The 15,935-nt window shown below is 47.6% G+C and overlaps 1 protein-coding gene across 4 annotated transcripts in view; it reads left to right on the forward strand.

Annotated features, from left to right (window-relative positions):
- LOC115155834 (interleukin-1 receptor accessory protein-like 1) overlaps positions 1–15,935 on the forward strand; it is a 333,713-nt gene that overhangs the window by 144,731 nt on the left and 173,047 nt on the right. For all 4 annotated transcript variants that reach the window (XM_029702809.1, XM_029702811.1, XM_029702810.1 and 1 more), the window contains exons 3-4: positions 3,885–4,170; positions 8,548–8,734. In XM_029702809.1, coding sequence (XP_029558669.1) covers positions 3,885–4,170; positions 8,548–8,734 — 473 coding nt within the window. The remainder of the gene's footprint in view (positions 1–3,884; positions 4,171–8,547; positions 8,735–15,935) is intronic.

Below are 15,935 nucleotides of genomic sequence, written 5' to 3' on the forward strand. Positions count from 1 at the left end.
ACGTCCTGACCAAACTACAATAACAAATAACCCCTTTACTGGTCAGGACGTGACAGGCCTGTTGGCCTTTACCATCATGTGAACTTTAATGTGCCTTAATAACAAACGTGTAAGCTATCTGTAAATATTCATACAAATTTAAATTACGAGCCTAGTTGGTTTAGCCACGGAAAAAGACAGGAACCTTCCCGCTAGCCATGATTGGCTGAGATAATGAGTGGGCTAGACATGCCGAGAGATGAGTTCAGATTGGTCTGCCATGTAGCATGCTTCTGTCTATAACATGAGCTCCTTAGTATGTGTAGATAATCCTTGCTACCATGGCTTTTTTGAAAGAAACAACATTAGCCATGGAGAACTGCAAAAGTGTTGCTACTGCTCTCAACAACATTTCTGCACTGAATTTAACAGGCGGTGTCAACAAAGATCACTGGGGAAAAGTTGTGATGGACTACTTTCTGCACATGGTCAGCGTGACCCGCAGTGACTTGACACAACGGGCCAAACAAGCTGTAGCTAGCTACAAACAAAATGGAAAATACACTGGATGCCTGTTCTGATCTGTTGCATCAGCCTGAATGCTTTTTAAAAATTATTTTTTATCATGTAGCCACAACTGTCCCAGAGTCGGTTTGGAATAGGCTATTTCTTTATTGCACAGAACGACAAGCTGAAAAATAGAATAGGTAAAATGTTCTACTATGGGGGAAATTAGATTGACATAAGCTAGTGATTTTGCTTTTCCTTACTCATCTTTTTGGAAAATATGACAGTCATCATAAAATCTTCAAAGTTCTCATGGAATTCGGTAAGAAAGACGCATACCGTTGCATCCTCGAGCTGCGTGTTCTGTTAAGATGAATAACCATAATCCAAATATAATTTCTGTCATTCTGAGCATCGTGGTACGACGCCCTAATCAGGTTACGCAACAAATGCATATGGCTCTCTATAAATAAAAATGCCAAATGTCAAATGACAGGCGCCACATTTTCCTGACGGAAACCCTGCTGTGCGGCTGTTTGTGGACCATAGTGATATGGATGCCAAGGAAATTGAAGCTCTTGACCCACTCCACTACAGCTACAGCCTCGTCGATGGGATGGGGGCGTGCTCTCCCGTCTTTCTCCTGTAGTCCTCGATCATCACCGTGGTTGTACTGACGGTGAGGGAGCTGTTGTTCTGTCAGCAAACTCGATGATGGTGTTGGAGTCGTGCCTGGCCACACAGTAGTGAGTGAACAGAGAGTACAGGAACTGACTAAGCACACACCCGAAAGGGGCCAGGTGCGAGAGGGCAGTGTGAAGTGGAATTGAGATTGCGCTGTGGATCTGTTGGGGAAGTATGCACATTGGAGTGGGTCCAGGGTGTCTGGGATGATGTTGTAGACATGTGTCATACCAACCTTTCAAAGCACTTTATAATTACAGATGTGAGTGCTAGAGGGTGATTGTCATTTAGACAGGTTACCTTGGAGTTCTTGGGAACAGGGACAATGGTGGTCAGTTTGAAACATGTTGGGATTACAGACTGGGACAAGGATAGATAGAAAATGTCCACGAACACACTTGCCAGCTGGTCTGCACATGCTTTGAGAACGCACCCTGGTATTCCGTCTGGTCCGGCGGACTTCCCGTATATTCCAGGTGGACGTGTTAGGTCATGGCACTCTGAATGTTGTACTACAGTGAAGTGGCAGATGGTACTCTATGACTGTACTAAGCCTCAGAACACTGAAGCGGAGTGTGTGTGTGTGTGTGTGTGTGTGTGTGTGTGTGTGTGTGTGTGTGTGTGTGTGTGTGTGTGTGTGTGTGTGTGTGTGTGTGCTTGCAATATAGGATATTTTGAGATATTTTAATGTGAAATGACTGTGAAAGGATGTGGAATGAGAGGATGGTGCGGGGGTAGAAAGGTAGAGGGAGAGGGAAAGAGAGAGTTAGAGAGATATTACAGTGAGAGGCAGTCGTCATTTAATAATGAAGAATTAGTCTAATGTCAAAACAGAAAAAAACTGATTATTTCTGCTACATGCATTGACTCTGTCTCTTAATAATCAAGGCAACTTTCCTTATCATAAATAATAGCCTTCAAACCAATCCAATACATCTAGTGCTCTACTGGATTATCAAAGGTGGCCAACGCGATGCCTGCAGTGGGACAAGACCTTTGTACAGGATTTGTGGAGATGATATCTGGGTAATGAGGAGGACATTACTTGCTGTTTCTAAAGCAACCCCAATGATCTCCTAGGTTCTACAAATGTCAATAATGTTTAGCAGAAACACCCTCCGTGGTTACATAATCACATTCCAAAGGGTTGTGTGTGTGTGTGTGTGTGTGTGTGTGTGTGTGTGTGTGTGTGTGCTTATCACAACCTCACACACGTGTCAACAGAAGGGAGCCTGTTCTGATAATTAAGGGTGTTAATTAGACAGAATCCCACAGTTAATATATTACTCTCTCTCTCCCATACGCACGCACACACACACAAACACACACACACACACACACACACATACAGACACACATAGACAGACACATACAAATACACTCAGATTTGTGAGGCCTACTGCTAATTAAGAGGAATAATTGGGCAGACACCCACACAGTCATATAACACACACACATGCATACACACACACCAACACTCCTGCTCTTGTAATTAAGGGCATTAATTACAAGTGTAGTTGTCCCTGTGAGGGTTCTGTATCACTCAGACTGGCACACAGCAGGGATCCTTTACTGTAGCACTTCACACACACACACACACACACACACACACACACACACGCATGCATACACACACACACACGCATACACACGCATACAGACACACACACATACAGGCACACACATACATATATACACACACGGACACACACACAAAGTGCAGAAATTTGTAAACAAGTGATCGCAGGCTGATTGCTGGCCGTGGGCTAACCTCTCTGTCACCATGTCCAGAGAGGAGACACTGACCTAATGGGGTCTTGGCGGTGTTTTAAACAGTAGTGGTACTGTCTACAGCACTACGGGGTCCGGACATCACTGATGGAGATATTTGACAGTCACAGTTGCTTCCATACACCTTTCCAGGTGTAAACGTTTGTGAGTAGGATGGAAATGGAGGAGAGAACATGAGAGTATACGAACAGAAAGTGGCACAGACGGAAATACACACACCGATTTAGCATCCACCAAGGCCACACTGATGAAATTCAGCTGAAATCTGTTTTCCCAGATGTAATATTCTCTCGCTCAGTGCACAACATTGTTGTTTTGTTTCCATGTTTACTGAGTGAGGAGGAGGGGACTAATGATGGTAGGATAGAAACATGTGTACCCCCCCCCCCCCATAGCTGACAGCTGTATGGACTTGTCTACAAAGAAGAATTTAACTCTCTCTCCTCTGTCTTGAGGATTGCTAACTCAATAGAATATAACATCCTATTTCTCTTTCTCTTTCTCTCTCTCTCTGTCTCTCTGTGTCTCTGTCTCTCTCTCTCTCTGTCTCTGTCTCTGTCTCTCTGTCTCTCTGTCTCTGTCTCTCTGTCTCTCTGTCTCTCTGTCTCTCTCTCTCTCTGTCTCTCTGTCTCTCTCTCTCTCTCACTCTCACTCTCTGTCTCTCTATCTGTCTCTGTCTCTCTCTCTGTCTCTGTCTCTCTTTCTCTCTCTCTGTCTCTCTCTCTCTCTGTCTCTCTGTCTCTCTCTCTCTCTCTCTCTCTCTCTGTCTCTCTGTCTCTCTCTCTGTCTCTCTGTCTCTCTTTCTCTCTCTCTGTCTCTCTCTCTGTCTCTCTGTCTCTCTCTCTTTCTCTCTCTCTGTCTCTGTCTCTCTCTGTCTTTCTCTGTCTCTCTCTCTCTCTGTCTCTCTCTCTCTCTCTCCGTAGTTGACCTCTGTACAGACTGGTCAGTGGATTACCTGAAGTACCGTGTGCTGCAGGGAGAGCCGGTGAGGCTGAAGTGTGCCCTGTTCTACGGCTACATCAGGGCCAACTACAGCCAGGCTCAGAGCGTGGGCCTCAGCCTCATGTGGTACCGCAGCACTGGCCTGGGCCACGGAGACTTCGAGGAGCCCATCTCCTTCAACGGCGTGCGCATGAGCAAGGAGGAGGACGCCATCTGGTTCAGACCGGCCGACCTGCAGGACGTGGGCCTCTACTCCTGCGTTCTACGGTAAGACATGAGGGACAAACTGTGCTCTACTGCTCTAGTCTACTCCTGCGTGCTACGGTCAGATAGGAGGAACAGTAGGGATACTAGAGCTACGGTAAGACACGAGGGACAAACTAGGGAAACTAGGGATTATTTACTCTTTTAGCTACATGCCCCCTTCCTCCTTTATTCCATCCGTCCACTTTTAACCGTGCGCACTCCTCTGTGATATTGATTAACCGTGCGCACTCCTCTGTGATATTGATTAACCGTGCGCACTCCTCTGTGATATTGATTGCTGAGTCTCTCTTTCCAACTCTTTCTCCTACCGCGCTCGCTCTCTCTCACGATCTCTTCCCCCCTTCTTTCTCCGGCTGAGTCAGAATCAAATGGGTTGTGTTTTTGTCGTTCTGTCGAGAGGGTCTGAAGTGAATGTTTCTCATAGGCCTGGAGGCAACATAATTCTCTCTCCCTCCTTCTCTCCCTCCTCTCTCCTTCACTCTCTCCCTCTCTAAGACTTGACCATTACTTTAAAAATCATTTCTATGGCCAGCACACTGAGAACGTCCTCTACGTGTGTGTATGTGTACGACACTAGACAAGCAGATCACATGCATTAGGAAATGTTCTCCAGTGTTAAAAGGATTCATGTATTCAGATGTTATTCATGGTGGGATTCAAGAGTTCTCCAGTAACCTAATCAGAGAAGCACTTTGGAGATTTGCCACTGAGCTGAAATCAGTTCTCTTATTGTTGAAGTCTAGTCATATTTTCAACCATTCACTTGAAGTTTGACTGGTTATTATGAACTGTTTGGAAGGTGTAGATAGTCTTATGGCATTGTGGTGCATTGGAGGATGCTGCTACATTGAGTTGGCTATATCTAAATATAGATCAATCCTTCAGTGGAGAAAGTACAGCTTAGCATTGAAACCCTCCAGATGTTTTTCCCTGAAGGAGATATGGTGTGTGTGTGTGTGTGTGTGTGTGTGTGTGTGTGTGTGTGTGTGTGTGTGTGTGTGTGTTAGTCCCTTTTCTCCTTTGCTGTCTGGAACCAAATTTTTCCCATCAGTGTATGTGTGAAGGTGACTTAATCTACATAACAATCTCTCCTTCTGTTTCTCTCTAACCCCTATCTCTATCTCTCTTCCTCTCTCTTCCTCTCTCTCCCCCTTTCTCTTTCTCTCTTTGTTTATGTTTCTCTCTAACCCCTCGCTCTCTCTCTTCCTCTCTCCCCCTTTCTCTTTTTCTCTCCTTGTTTCTGTTTCTCTCTACCCCCTCTCTCTATCTGTCTTCCTCTCTCTCTCCCTCTCTCTTTCTCTCTTTGTTTCCGTTTCTCTCTCTGCCCCCTCTCTCTATCTTTCTCCCCCTCTCTCTTTCTCTCGTTGTTTCTGTTTCTCTTTCTACCCTCTCTCTATCTCTCTTCCTCCAACTCCCCCTCTCTTTCTCTCTTTGTTTCTGTTTCTCTCTACCCCCTCTCTCTATCTCTCTTCCTCTCTCTCCCCCTCTCTCTTTCTCTCTCCTTGGTTCTGTTTCTCTTTCTACCCCCTCTCTATCTCTCTTCCTCCAACTCCCCCTTTCTCTTTCTCTCTTTGTTTATGTTTCTCTCTACCCCCTCTCTATCTCTCTTCCTCTCTCTCTCCCTCTCTCTTTCTCTCCTTGTTTCTGTTTCTCTCTCTACCCCCTCTCTCTATCTTTCTCCCCTCTCTCTTTCTCTCTTTGTTTCTGTTTCTCTCTACCCCCTCTCTCTATCTCTCTTCCTCTCTCTCCCCCTCTCTCTTTCTCTCTCTTTGTTTCTGTTTCTCTTTCTACCCCCTCTCTCTATCTCTCTTCCTCTCTCTCTCCCTCTCTCTTTCTCTCTTTGTTTCCGTTTCTCTCTCTGCCCCCTCTCTCTATCTTTCTCCCCCTCTCTCTTTCTCTCTTTGTTTCTGTTTCTCTCTACCCCCTCTCTCTATCTCTCTTCCTCTCTCTCCCCCTCTCTCTTTCTCTCTCCTTGGTTCTGTTTCTCTCTACCCCCTCTCTCTATCTCTCTTCCTCTCTCTCCCCCTCTCTTTCTCTCTCCTTGGTTCTGTTTCTCTCTACCCCCTCTCTCTATCTCTCTTCCTCTCTCTCCCTCTCTCTTTCTCTCTCATTGTTTATGTTTCTCCCTCTCCCCCTCTCTCTTTCTCTCTCTCTCCATCCCCATTTAATGTAAATGTAAAGCTGTCACCTCCAGTGTTTTCTCTCCTCTAAACAATCTCCCTCCCTCCACCTCTGTAGTCCATGCACGTGTCTCCCACTGAATGAATTCACCACCTTTCAAATGAGCCTGTATCTCTCAGTGGTCTGCGTGTGTGTTTTCCTGTTGTGATTACTCTGAGAACGAACGTATGTGAGGGATACTAATGTGTGGGGAATGGAAGCTAACGCGAGTTGGAGACTATAGCTTGCTGTGTTGGAGTGAAACAGTCTTTGAAAGTTTGGACGAATTGTCGACCCCTGACTGTCCATCAATCAAACACCACATAAAATGTCCCACAATCCCGCAGTGATCCCCTAGTTTCAATATTTAACAAGTAGACAGCTCCCTCATTTGTTCCCCTGGGACTCCATCCATCTAATTGGCTCAGGTGTCCCCTCCGCTACGAGGTCATCTCTGATAATCTCCCTCATCATGTCAACATTTACACCTCCAAAGCTCTTAGGCGGTGTACCTGTGTGTGTGTGTGTGTGTGTGTGTGTGTGTGTGTGTGTGTGTGTGTGTGTGTGTGTGTGTGTGTGTGTGTGTGTACGTGTGTGTGTGTGTACGTGTGTGTGTGTATGTGTGTGTGCGTTTGTGTGTGCGCGTGTGTGTATGTGTACGTGTACGTGTGTGAATATGCATTTGTGCACATATGCGTTTGTGTTTAGGCGAAATAAAAACACAACATTTTAAATAACACGGCCATTGCATTATCTAACATCTGGTTACGGTTTCCAGTCCAATCCTACTTTACCCTATTCTCAGTTAGCTCCATCCCACAGAAAGATAGCCTCCCAGCCAGCCTGTTGGCTATATCTCTACTAGCCTGGTGCAGTGTCTGACAGCCTCAGCTGTGTGTTTTATGGTCTGAAGGTCAGGGGGGCTTCTATGGGAGAGGGGATTCTCTTATTACTTCCATAACTTAACTATATAATATGAAAGCCTGTCATGTAGCCTGAAAGGAAGCATCTGGCCAGCAGTAAAGTTAATGTAACGAAATGAAGCCCCATATGCTACACAGGTCACACAAGGCAGAGAGATGGGGGTGGTGGTGTTGGGAATGGCAACAAGTGCTCAGCATATGTGGGAACTCCTTCAAGACTGTTGGAAAAGCATTCCAGGTGAAACTGGTTGAGAGAATGCCAAGAGTGTGCAAAGCTGTCATCAAGTCAAAGGTTGCCTACTTTGAAGAATCTCAAATATAAAATACATTTTTATTTGTTTAACACTTTTTTGATTACTACATGATTCCATATGTGTTCATTCATAGTTTTGATGTCTTCACTATTATTCTACAATGTATAAAATACTAAAAATAAAGAAAAACCCTGGAATGAGTAGGTGTGTCCGAACTTTTGACTGGTACCGTATATCTGAAGAGATGACGTCACTTTGTGATGCAAACTTAGCCATCCGCTACAGACAATGAGCCCATGTTTCAGTCATGCCACTGGCTTCCTTAAATGACTCATGTTGAAGGAAAGTAGACGAGAAAATGAAGCCATTTGACTGTATTTAGACCCAGCCTTCAGCATTTGACTGTATTTAGACCCAGCCTTCAGCATTTGACTGTATTTAGACCCAGCCTTCAGCATTTGACTGTATTTAGACCCAGCCTTCAGCATTTGACTGTATTTAGACCCAGCCTTCAGCATTTGACTGTATTTAGACCCAGCCTTCAGCATTTCAATGCCACAGGCTTGCTCCTGTGCTGTCAGAGGGCTATTACATCACTGTGATGACTAAGCAGGTTCTTCCACTCCTTCCATCCCCTGTCTCTCTGTGTGTGTGTGTGGGTGCGTGTGCGTGTGCGTGTGTGTGTGTGTGTGTGTGCGTGCGTGCGTGCGTGCGTGCGTGTGTGTGTGTGTGTGGTGTCTGTTTTGTCATTAGTATTCCCAGGGCAGGCTGCACGGCCCTCCATTAATTCAATAGTGGTCGTGAGCCTGAGTCATTGGTTCAGTAAGCTGATGAACACGTCGTTAGCACTGTCTCCGACAATGTGTGTGTGCATGTGTGTGTTGCATGTTTTGCCTGTGTTTGTGTGCTTGTGGGAGGAATGAGGACAGGGGAAGAGGGAGTAAAACATACAGTCAGAGAGAGAAATAAGAAAGCTAATGTAAATAGGGAATAAGAAGAGTTGTTTTGACTATGAATCTTCTGGTGCTGGTGTGTTCCAGGAATTCAACCTACTGTATGAAGGTGTCCATGTCTCTCCACGTGGCTGAGAACGACACAGACCTCTGCTACAACTCTGACATGAGACATATGGAGAAGGCGGAACTCAGCAAGAGCAAAGACATCACCTGTCCAGACATAGAGGACTACATAGAACCTGGGAAAGACCCCCATATCACCTGGTTTAAGGTGAGAGACGTGTGTGTGTGTGTATGTGTGTGTGTGTGTGTGTGTGTGTGTGTGTGTGTGTGTGTGTGTGTGTGTGTGTGTGTGTGTGTGTGTGTGTGTGCGTGTCTGATCTAACTTGGTGAAGATGGTGCCTCATTGCTTTGTTTTCAGATCACTTCCCAGTTGTTTCTATGGAATGTAAAAGCTGTGTCTGTGGGAGCCTGAGACTGGGTCAGATTATGCTTGTGGGATTTGTTAATAATAGGAGAATTACACAACACCTGTCTGCAGTGCACCAGTATCAGTGAGAGAGAGAGAGAGAGAGAGAGAGAGAGATTGTTGCTGTTGTCCCGTTGACAATTTTGATTGTCTCATTTTTTTTTCATATTGTAAATATCCAAAATAAGCTGTGGCAATATGTATATTGTTACGTCATGCCAATAAAGCACATTTAATTGAGAGAGAGAGAGAGAGACGTGCAGCATCCAGACCAACCTGGGACACTGTAAGAACAGATGTGCCAGAGTTTCAGACTCAGCACAGAATGGACACCCCTCCCCAACAGTAGGATCCAGGTGTACCAGATGCATGTTGGTGGCTTTGGCTCCATGTATTATCCTCCATTGGAGGTCAGCTGTCCTCTTTTCAATAGGCAGTTTCGGGGTATGGAGGGAAAGCAGCATCCCCACGTCCTCCTCTAATGCCCCCACCGCAGCACTAACATTCAGCACAGGGAACACATCATCCAGACCCTCCATCCTCCTCTAATGCCCCCACCGCAGCACTAACATTCAGCACAGGGAACACATCATCCAGCCTCTCCATCCTCCTCTAACGCCCCCACCGCAGCACTAACATTCAGCACAGGGAACACATCATCCAGACCCTCCATCCTCCTCTAATGCCCCCACCGCAGCACTAACATTCAGCACAGGGAACACATCATCCAGACCCTCCATCCTCCTCTAATGCCCCCACCGCAGCACTAACATTCAGCACAGGGAACACATCATCCAGACCCTCCATCCTCCTCTAATGCCCCCACCGCAGCACTAACATTCAGCACAGGGAACACATCATCCAGACCCTCCATCCTCCTCTAACGCCCCCACCGCAGCACTAACATTCAGCACAGGGAACACATCATCCAGACCCTCCATCCTCCTCTAACGCCCCCACCGCAGCACTAACATTCAGCACAGGGAACACATCATCCAGACCCTCCATCCTCCTCTAACGCCCCCACCGCAGCACTAACATTCAGCACAGGGAACACATCATCCAGACCCTCCATCCTCCTCTAACGCCCCCACCGCAGCACTAACATTCAGCACAGGGAACACATCATCCAGACCCTCCATCCTCCTCTAACGCCCCCACCGCAGCACTAACATTCAGCACAGGGAACACATCATCCAGACCCTCCATCCTCCTCTAACGCCCCCACCGCAGCACTAACATTCAGCACAGGGAACACATCATCCAGACCCTCCATCCTCCTCTAACGCCCCCACCGCAGCACTAACATTCAGCACAGGGAACACATCATCCAGACCCTCCATCCTCCTCTAACGCCCCCCACCGCAGCACTAACATTCAGCACATCATCCAGACCCTCCATCCTCCTCTATTGCCCCCACCGCAGCACTAACATTCAGCACAGGGAACACATCATCCAGACCCTCCATCCTCCTCTAATGCCCCCACCGCAGCACTAACATTCAGCACAGGGAAAACATCATCCAGACCCTCCATCCTCCTCTAATGCCCCCACCGCAGCACTAACATTCAGCACAGGGAACACATCATCCAGACCCTCCATCCTCCTCTAATGCCCCCACCGCAGCACTAACATTCAGCACAGGGAACACATCATCCAGACCCTCCATCCTCCTCTAACGCCCCCACCGCAGCACTAACATTCAGGACAGGGAACACATCATCCAGACCCTCCATCCTCCTCTAACGCCCCCACCGCAGCACTAACATTCAGCACAGGGAACACATCATCCAGACCCTCCATCCTCCTCTAACGCCCCCACCGCAGCACTAACATTCAGCACAGGGAACACATCATCCAGACCCTCCATCCTCCTCTAATGCCCCCACCGCAGCACTAACATTCAGCACAGGGAACACATCATCCAGACCCTCCATCCTCCTCTAACGCCCCCACCGCAGCACTAACATTCAGCACAGGGAACACATCATCCAGACCCTCCATCCTCCTCTAACGCCCCCACCGCAGCACTAACATTCAGCACAGGGAACACATCATCCAGACCCTCCATCCTCCTCTAACGCCCCCACCGCAGCACTAACATTCAGCACAGGGAACACATCATCCAGACCCTCCATCCTCCTCTAACGCCCCCACCGCAGCACTAACATTCAGCACAGGGAACACATCATCCAGACCCTCCATCCTCCTCTAACGCCCCCACCGCAGCACTAACATTCATCACAGGGAACACATCATCCAGACCCTCCATCCTGCTCTAACGCCCCCACCGCAGCACTAACATTCAGCACAGGGAACACATCATCCAGACCCTCCATCCTCCTCTAATGCCCCCACCGCAGCACTAACATTCAGCACAGGGAACACATCATCCAGACCCTCCATGCTCCTCTAATGCCCCCACCGCAGCACTAACATTCAGCACAGGGAACACATCATCCAGACCCTCCATCCTCCTCTAATGCCCCCACCGCAGCACTAACATTCAGCACAGGGAACACATCATCCAGACCCTCCATCCTCCTCTAATGCCCCCACCGCAGCACTAACATTCAGCACAGGGAACACATCATCCAGACCCTCCATCCTCCTCTAATGCCCCCACCGCAGCACTAACATTCAGCACAGGGAACACATCATCCAGACCCTCCATCCTCCTCTAATGCCCCCACCGCAGCACTAACATTCAGCACAGGGAACACATCATCCAGCCTCTCCATCCTCCTCTAACGCCCCCACCGCAGCACTAACATTCAGGACAGGGAACACATCATCCAGACCCTCCATCCTCCTCTAATGCCCCCACCGCAGCACTAACATTCAGCACAGGGAACACATCATCCAGACCCTCCATCCTCCTCTAATGCCCCCACCGCAGCACTAACATTCAGCACAGGGAACACATCATCCAGCCTCTCCATCCTCCTCTAACGCCCCCACCTCAGCACTAACATTCAGCACAGGGAACACATCATCCAGACCCTCCATCCTCCTCTAACGCCCCCACCGCAGCACTAACATTCAGCACAGGGAACACATCATCCAGACCCTCCATCCTCCTCTAACGCCCCCACCGCAGCACTAACATTCAGCACAGGGAACACATCATCCAGACCCTCCATCCTCCTCTAATGCCCCCACCGCAGCACTAACATTCAGCACAGGGAACACATCATCCAGATCCTCCATCCTCCTCTAACGCCCCCACCGCAGCACTAACATTCAGCACAGGGAACACATCATCCAGACCCTCCATCCTCCTCTAATGCCCCCACCGCAGCATTAACATTCAGCACAGGGAACACATCATCCAGACCCTCCATCCTCCTCTAATGCCCCCACCGCAGCACTAACATTCAGCACAGGGAACACATCATCCAGACCCTCCATCCTCCTCTAATGCCCCCACCGCAGCACTAACATTCAGCACAGGGAACACATCATCCAGACCCTCCATGCTCCTCTAACGCCCCCACCGCAGCACTAACATTCAGCACAGGGAACACATCATCCAGACCCTCCATCCTCCTCTAATGCCCCCACCGCAGCACTAACATTCAGCACAGGGAACACATCATCCAGACCCTCCATCCTCCTCTAACGCCCCCACCGCAGCACTAACATTCAGCACAGGGAACACATCATCCAGACCCTCCATCCACTGATCAGAATTGGAAGTATCAGTCACATACTGCCGATGAAGTACTGGCAAGGAATTACAGACCTCAGCGATGACCTTCCTCAGTAGGCGAGATGATCAGATCCCCGCTCTTTCTCCCAGCTCCTCCAACAATCTGCTCCTGCACTGCATCAGATGACCCAGCTTGGTACATCCCACACCTAACAGGCATGAACATAGGCTGGCTGAACCCACAGCACGGGACTGGATGGCAGTGTTGTAAAAAAGAGGCTCTTCAAAAGCCACATCCCTGGTGGGGTGCCGGTCTTACGGGACTTGACAAGAACTCTCCAAGCCTGCTTAACAGACTCATAAAATGGAGTCAAGCCCAAACAACCCACTCTCCTCATCAATGTATAGGTTGTGTCGACCCAGCTAGAACGGTCACAGTACAACCGTTTCTGGACTGCTTGAAGCCGGAAAGCCATGATCCTGGAAGAAATGTCCACCAGGCCTTGCCCACCCTCGTCCAGACTAAAAGAAATTGACAAGGGTCCTCTGAAGCTCTTGTATCAGGCCCCCCAGTGGCTGTAAAATCATTAGTCTGAGCCACAGGGTAGAGGCAGCTAGATTATTGGCTACCAGTACCCTTCCTCTATAAGACAGCTGAGGTAGCACCGTTTCCACCTTGACAATCTGGCACACACTTTCTCCACTACACCCTCCCAGTTCTTTTTCTGGAAGACATCAGAGCCCCGAAAGTCTTCATCCCATCTCTGCCCCACTGAATCCCCCCTGGTAACCGTGGAGCGGACCCCGTCTGAAGCTGGCCTGCCCACACCGATTCGCTCTTTTCCCAATTGACTCTAGCTGAGGAGGCCCCCTCATACACCTTTAAAGTGTTTGAGAGAACCTTAACATCCTCATCCCCTGTAATAAAAACTGTCACGTCATCTGCATACGCAGACAGTGCTATCGTGGGACCCTTCATTACACCTGGCACAGAGAAACCAGTAAGCCTCGCTCTTAGAAAACAAAGTATTTGTTCAATTGCCAGATAATATTACTGCCCTGAAATTGGGCATCCCTACCTGATACCCCTTTGGACGGGGATGGGGCAGCTCAAACCACCCCCCACCTTCACCATATATGAGGCCCCAGTATACAGTAAACTCATCCAAGACCAAATAAAACATCACCAAACCCAAACAGTCAAAGGCATTCTCCTGATCCAAAGAAGTTCACAAATGTCTAAAACATCTCTTATTAGAAACAAGTGATCAACTATAGAGAGGTCAGGTAAAGAGTATGACTGGTCCTTGTGGACCAACAGCCCCAGATACTCTTTCAACCTGTCTGAGAGACATTTAGATACAATTTTATATTCTGCGCACAGCAATGCAACAGGTCGGCAATTTTTTAGAAGAGCCAAATCCCCCTTTTTTGGCAACAATGAAAGCACAGCACATTGACAGGAAACAGGAAGAGAACACTCATGAAAAGATTCACACACCACTTCAGAAAAATCCCCCCAACAGATCCCCAAAAGTGCTTCTAGAACTCAGATGGTAAACCATCGATGCCAGGGGCCTGATGAGAGCTGCATAACTGCTGTGGACAGCTCCTGCAGAGTAATGTCAGAGTCCAAAGCAACTCTCTGCTCAGGGCCCAATTGAGGAAGTCCATGTAACAGCTGTTCAGTACACAGAGAATCACAATCCTCCGCCTTATAGAGGGCAGAGTAGAAATCCACGACATGTTGGCGCATTTCACTGTCATCCGTGGTCACCTTCCCATCAGGGAGACGAAGGCAGACCATCTGTTTACGTTGCAATGTTAACTGTCCTAGGTTAAAAAAAAGTACCAGGAGCATCCATATCCTTGAGGGTAGCAAAGCCAGACCTAATCAAGGCACCCTTCACTCTTTCATGAATAAACGACCTCAGTTCATGTCTCTTGTCCTGTAAGTTCATGACTAGTCCGGGGTCATTCTGAGTGAGCAACTTCAATTCAATAGATTTCATGTCCTGTTCAAGGGCCCTGATAGTCTCTTTAACTTCAATAGGAGACAGAGCAGTATACTGTTGACAAAATAATCATATTTGGGCCTTCCCAACCTCCCACCATTGTATCAAGGACTCAAAATTCCCTTTTGTAAAAAAACAATGAAAACAATGTAAACATTTCACAAAACATGACATAATGTAACAATTTAACATTAAAATATCAATAAGGTGATAACTTTCATGGACAGGACAAGTGGATATCAACAGACACATTATGGTGACCAGAAAAACCCACAGGAGTAATATCACATGTTCAACTCTACTAGAGTAGTGCTCAGATACAGTGAGGGAAAAAAGTATTTGATCCCCTGCTGATTTTGTACGTTTTCCCACTGACAAAGAAATGATCAGTCTATATAATTTTAATGGTAGGTTTATTTGAACAGTGAGAGACAGAATAACAAACAAAAAAATCCAGAAAAACGCATGTCAAAAATGTTATAAATTGATTTGCATTTTAATGAGGGAAATAAGTATTTGACCCCCTCTCAATCAGAAAGATTTCTGGCTCCCAGCTGTCTTTTATACTGGTAACAAACTGAGATTAGGAGCACACACTTAAAGGGAGTGCTCCTAATCTCAGTTTGTTACCTGTATAAAAGCCACCTGTCCACAGAAGCAATCAATCAATCAGATTCCAAACTCTCCACCATGGCCAAGACCAAAGAGCTCTCCAAGGATGTCAGGGACAAGATTGTAGACCTACACAAGGCTGGAATGGGCTACAAGACCATCGCCAAGCAGCTTGGTGAGAAGGTGACAACATTTGGTGCGAATGGAAGAAACACAAAAGAACTGTCAATATCCCTCGGCCTGGGGCACCATGCAAGATCTCACCTCGTGGAGTTGCAATGATCATGAGAACGGTGAGGAATCAGCCCAGAACTACACGGGAGGATCTTGTCAATGATCTCAAGGCAGCTGGGACCATAGTCACCAAGAAAACAATTGGTAACACACTACGCCGTGAAGGACTGAAATCCTGCAGCGCCCGCAAGGTCCCCCTGCTCAAGAAAGCACATATACATGCCCGTCTGAAGTTTGCCAATGAACATCTGAATGATTCAGAGGACAACTGGTGAAAGTGTTGTAGTCAGATGAGACCAAAATGGAGCTCTTTTGCATCAACTCAACTCACCGTGTTTGGAGGAGGAGGAATGCTGCCTATGACCCCAAGAACACCATCCCCACCGTCAAACATGGAGGTGGAAACATTATGCTTTGGGGGTGTTTTTCTGCTAAGGGGACAGGACAACTTCACCGCATCAAAGGGACGATGGACAGGGCCATGTACCG

Source organism: Salmo trutta, chromosome 20 (assembly GCF_901001165.1).
Source record: "Salmo trutta chromosome 20, fSalTru1.1, whole genome shotgun sequence".
Classification (NCBI taxonomy): Eukaryota; Metazoa; Chordata; class Actinopteri; order Salmoniformes; family Salmonidae; genus Salmo; species Salmo trutta.